Source organism: Nannospalax galili, unplaced genomic scaffold, assembly GCF_000622305.1.
Source record: "Nannospalax galili isolate Female #2095 unplaced genomic scaffold, S.galili_v1.0 scaffold1329, whole genome shotgun sequence".
NCBI lineage: Eukaryota > Metazoa > Chordata > Mammalia > Rodentia > Spalacidae > Nannospalax > Nannospalax galili.
Window position 1 is genome coordinate 57,356 of NW_008359760.1, and position 4,016 is coordinate 61,371.

The 4,016-nt window shown below is 36.9% G+C and overlaps 1 protein-coding gene across 1 annotated transcript in view; it reads left to right on the forward strand.

Annotated features, from left to right (window-relative positions):
* Positions 1-4,016, forward strand: part of LOC115068550 (zinc finger protein OZF-like) — a 10,980-nt gene that overhangs the window by 4,676 nt on the left and 2,288 nt on the right. Inside the window, 2 exon segments of the mRNA XM_029558919.1 lie at positions 1,060-1,186; positions 1,650-1,729. Of these exon segments, the coding sequence (XP_029414779.1) occupies positions 1,060-1,186; positions 1,650-1,729 (207 nt within the window).

Here is a 4,016-nt window from a genome sequence, read left to right on the forward strand (position 1 = left end):
ATTTAAGGCAGAATCTCTCCTTTCATCACTGTAGTTTTCTTCCTTTCTTTGGAGAAAGAAATCTTTCTCATTTGTTTGCTACATACTGAGTTTTCCAGGTGGAGATTCTGAAACCTCGTTCTCTCTGTTGCTATTTCTACTTCACATTCCATCACAGCTCTGCCTCCACTACTGGTTCTTTAACCTGCAGAAAGAGTTCTGTTTACCAATTGTTGCACAAGTGCAGTTGCCGGATTTTGGAAGCATTTGTGTTTCCAGCATCAACATTGTTCAGTCAGTGTTGGATCTTGTGTTCATGTTTTGATGATGCTTTGGTCAGGAGCCAGTTCTCAGATTCTCCTATTGTGGTGTGCATAAGTCAGTCAGTGTGAGCCTTCTAGCTAAGTTTTTGGTAGGTAAGTGAGGACAAAATAAGAAATTGCTATAGATCTATTGCTAGAATAATTACGCACTGATGTTTCTATACTTTCTACAGGACATGCAGGGTATAGGAATTTCTTTACAAGGATCGTGTGTTCTTGCTGTGGATGGAGAGCACACATTGTTATTTACCTTCCACCATGTTCCACTAGTGCTTTTGGAGAAAGTGTCTTTTGTAGCTGGGTCATGGGCCTCACTGCAGATTGTTCGGAAAGGATTATGTCAGTTCCACAGGTCATGTTAAGATAAAAAAATCTATGTGTTAGATATGCCTACAGTGCATGGTTCTAAGCAGACACCAGATTGAATTCATGAAGAGAATTATATATGAGTGTGACTTTACATCACATAAATATACAACTGATCTTGTGCACTACAAATATAGGAGGGAAGTGGGCTTGATTTATGTACTGTGCTCCTTAACATCATAATCTTCACGAAAGTTTGGGGGTCTGATGCTATTCTTTTTTACACAGATTTAGCAAGTAGATTGTAGATAGTTACTAGATTAAGAAATATCCTTTTCAATAATTCAGGTTTCTCATGTAATTCAGAAGTCATTTACTCATTATCTCTTTCTTTCTTGGGTCCAATGCCCTGTTTAAGTGCACATGGTCTCATTGACATTTTTCATTTTAGGATCCACTGATGTTCAAGGACGTGTCCATAGACTTCTCCCAGGAGGAGTGGGAATGCCTAGACTCTGCTCAGAAGACTTTGTACAGGGAGGTGATGTTGGAGAACTATAGCAATCTGTTGTCTGTAGGTGAGGAGATTTTTCTATCAGTACTTTTACTGTTCTCCATCTTTTCATAGACAACGGTCTACTTTGTATAAACATTACCTTTGCTGTGTAGGTCTTGGATTCCTTAAATTAACAAAGTAGAATATTGGGAATATCTGCGCATCATTTCCACTTCTTAGAGCAATTATTTTTTTATTATAGAGCAATTATTATTGTTCATTATTTTTGGGGTTGATTTCAGCTTCCCATTAATACATGATGCTGCAGCCAGAATCTTTAAAGTTCCATTTCCATAGAACTCAGTGTATGAAAAGTGAAAGAATTCGTCTATATTCTAATGAGTCTGTCCTAAAATAGAAACTGAGAAATTATTTGGAGAGTCATCTCTTGTTCTCTGTATTTCCAGTGGAGCACAGTGCTCTGATAGAAATCCCGTGCTTTCTACGGAATCCGGCATGTGTGTGCGCCTCTTTCTCCTATACAGGTCTTTCTCTGTGTAAGCCCGTTCTTGTCTCTTCTCTGGAAGAAAACAAGGAGCCCTGGAATGTGACTAGAAGGGAGACTGTAGCCAACCAGGTAGGACTCAGTGGAGGGGTCCAGGTGCAAGGACCTAAGAAAAGAGGGATTAAGACCTGAAAATTGTATTGCCATAGTCTTTTGCATTAGAGATTCTGATAGTTTTATACTACTTTCATCAAAATGTGTCCTGTGGTAAATGACAAATAACTTCATTTATTGCACATGAACTATGTGGCAATTACTAGTATGCTAATATTACTTCATTTAATTTTTCCTTATCTCCCATGTCACATTTCTTGCTAATGCAAACTAGTAGCTGATTCATTTTCCCGTGAATTCTTCCTGTAACTACTGTTTTTTAAATGTGTATTTTTTCATTGTACATTTCATAAAAAAAACAAAATAAAACAAAAACCTTAATCATCTTTATACCTGCTACTCGATCTATTCTCCCTGTCCAGATCTCATGCATTCTGTGACAGATATTAAGGTCTATCGACTCAAGTTTTTAGCATATCATGAAATTAGTAAATTTTGTGTCTTTTGTTTTGTTCCTCATTTGGAAATGTTTGTGCCATTCTGATTCTTCATGTTTTTTCATTGTTTTATACTTGAGAATGTATTTCTTCTGAAAATGATTGTAAGACTTCAGTGAGAATCAGATAGTATATTTATATAGCATGAAATTCTATATTCTCTGCCCATTTCAAATAAGAATGTGTTAAATATTTGGGACTGTCTACATCTCATTTGGGGATTCTTCTCTTTGCTACCGACTGTTGATGTCTGTGTTCCAGTTTGGTCAGAAAAGACATTGTGGAACATTGACCGGGCATAATATTTAAGACATAATATTTAAGACATCATATTGTCCACTGCAGTTCTTCATTTATTCTTTGATTTTGGAAGTTTGCACATCCTCCTGTGTGTGCGTGCACATCAGTCCTGCTTCTTTGGGATGCATACTTTCTCATGCTGCTCATATACTTCGTCATTCATAGTCTTTCTGACTTCTGAATTCTTCAAAGATAGGATACAGTTCCCAGAGCTGTGGTTTGGAGGATATGTCTTGTTCAGGCACCTTCCTTCTCTCTATAATTTTCGTCAGCCATGAGATGAGATTTCTGATGTCATGACCTTCCCTCTCATGGCTCAGTCTTGCCATTGTCTATTATTCTCTGAGCCCCATGGATACTGGACTGAAAGTTCTAAAGATGGAGCCAAAGTTTAATGTTTTATTTCCTGAATAATTTTTCGCAGCTGTAGTTCAGATGAAAAAGATCCACAATGGACTCTCTGGTAATATAAGAGAAGATAGATAAAATTCAGTTTCAAACTTGAAATAATCTAAAAAGATTGAGATTACCTTAATTTCCAGGTGTGGTGTCACAAGCCTTTAATCTCAGAACTTTGGAGGCAGAAGCTGGTGGATCTTTGTGAGGTAGAGGCCTGCCTGGTCTACATAGTGAGTTCCAGGACAGCCGGGGCTAAAGAGAAACCCCATCTTAAAAAAAAAGGAAAAAAAAAAAAAAGATTGGGAACACAAAGGTCCCTGTGAATGCCCCCATTCAGTACTTGACTCATGTCTCAGTTTTCAGGCTTTCAGCATACATTGGGAAAGCCCTTGACTCCACACTGGATTTCAGGATGATTATAGGACTTTGTGTTTGTTTTTGTTTTTATTTTCTGTGTTTTTGAATGGCATCTTTTTGTAGCCCAAGTAGGCCTGGAACTCACTATGTAGACCAAGCTGGCCTTGTACTCACAGAGATCTGCCTGCCTCTGCAGGCACCACCACCACACCAGACTTTATTACAGATTTAATTTTGAAGTTTACCACTGAAATATTTAAACTCACTGTATTTTATCCCTGTGCCACTTCTGAGTGCCTAAAGTTCATGATCCAATATATTCTCCATTCTTCTTTAAGATATAACCATAAATTCTGAAGTGATGGCTGGGTGTTATGAATTAATACATTTTTTCAAATGACCTTCTCCCTCCATCAATTTTAAGAGATACCTTTTTTGCAAGTCAATTTTAGTTAATATGTGCACTTTCGGTATGATATAGTTATTTTTCATTATTTCATGCTGTTTTTCCTCTGGTCTTTCTTGAGAAGAGATCACATACTATGACAGATTTCCTGCCTTTGTATTTAGTTGGTATTTTTCCCTGAAAGAATTAACTACAGAATTTCTTTTTTTTCTTCTTTTTTCTTAGTGTTCTTTTCATGTGCTTTTGACATATACATAGTGTTGTTTGTACTTATTTCAACTTCCTAAATAACTCTCTTGTGACTGTACATTCATGTATTTTTTATATATTTTCT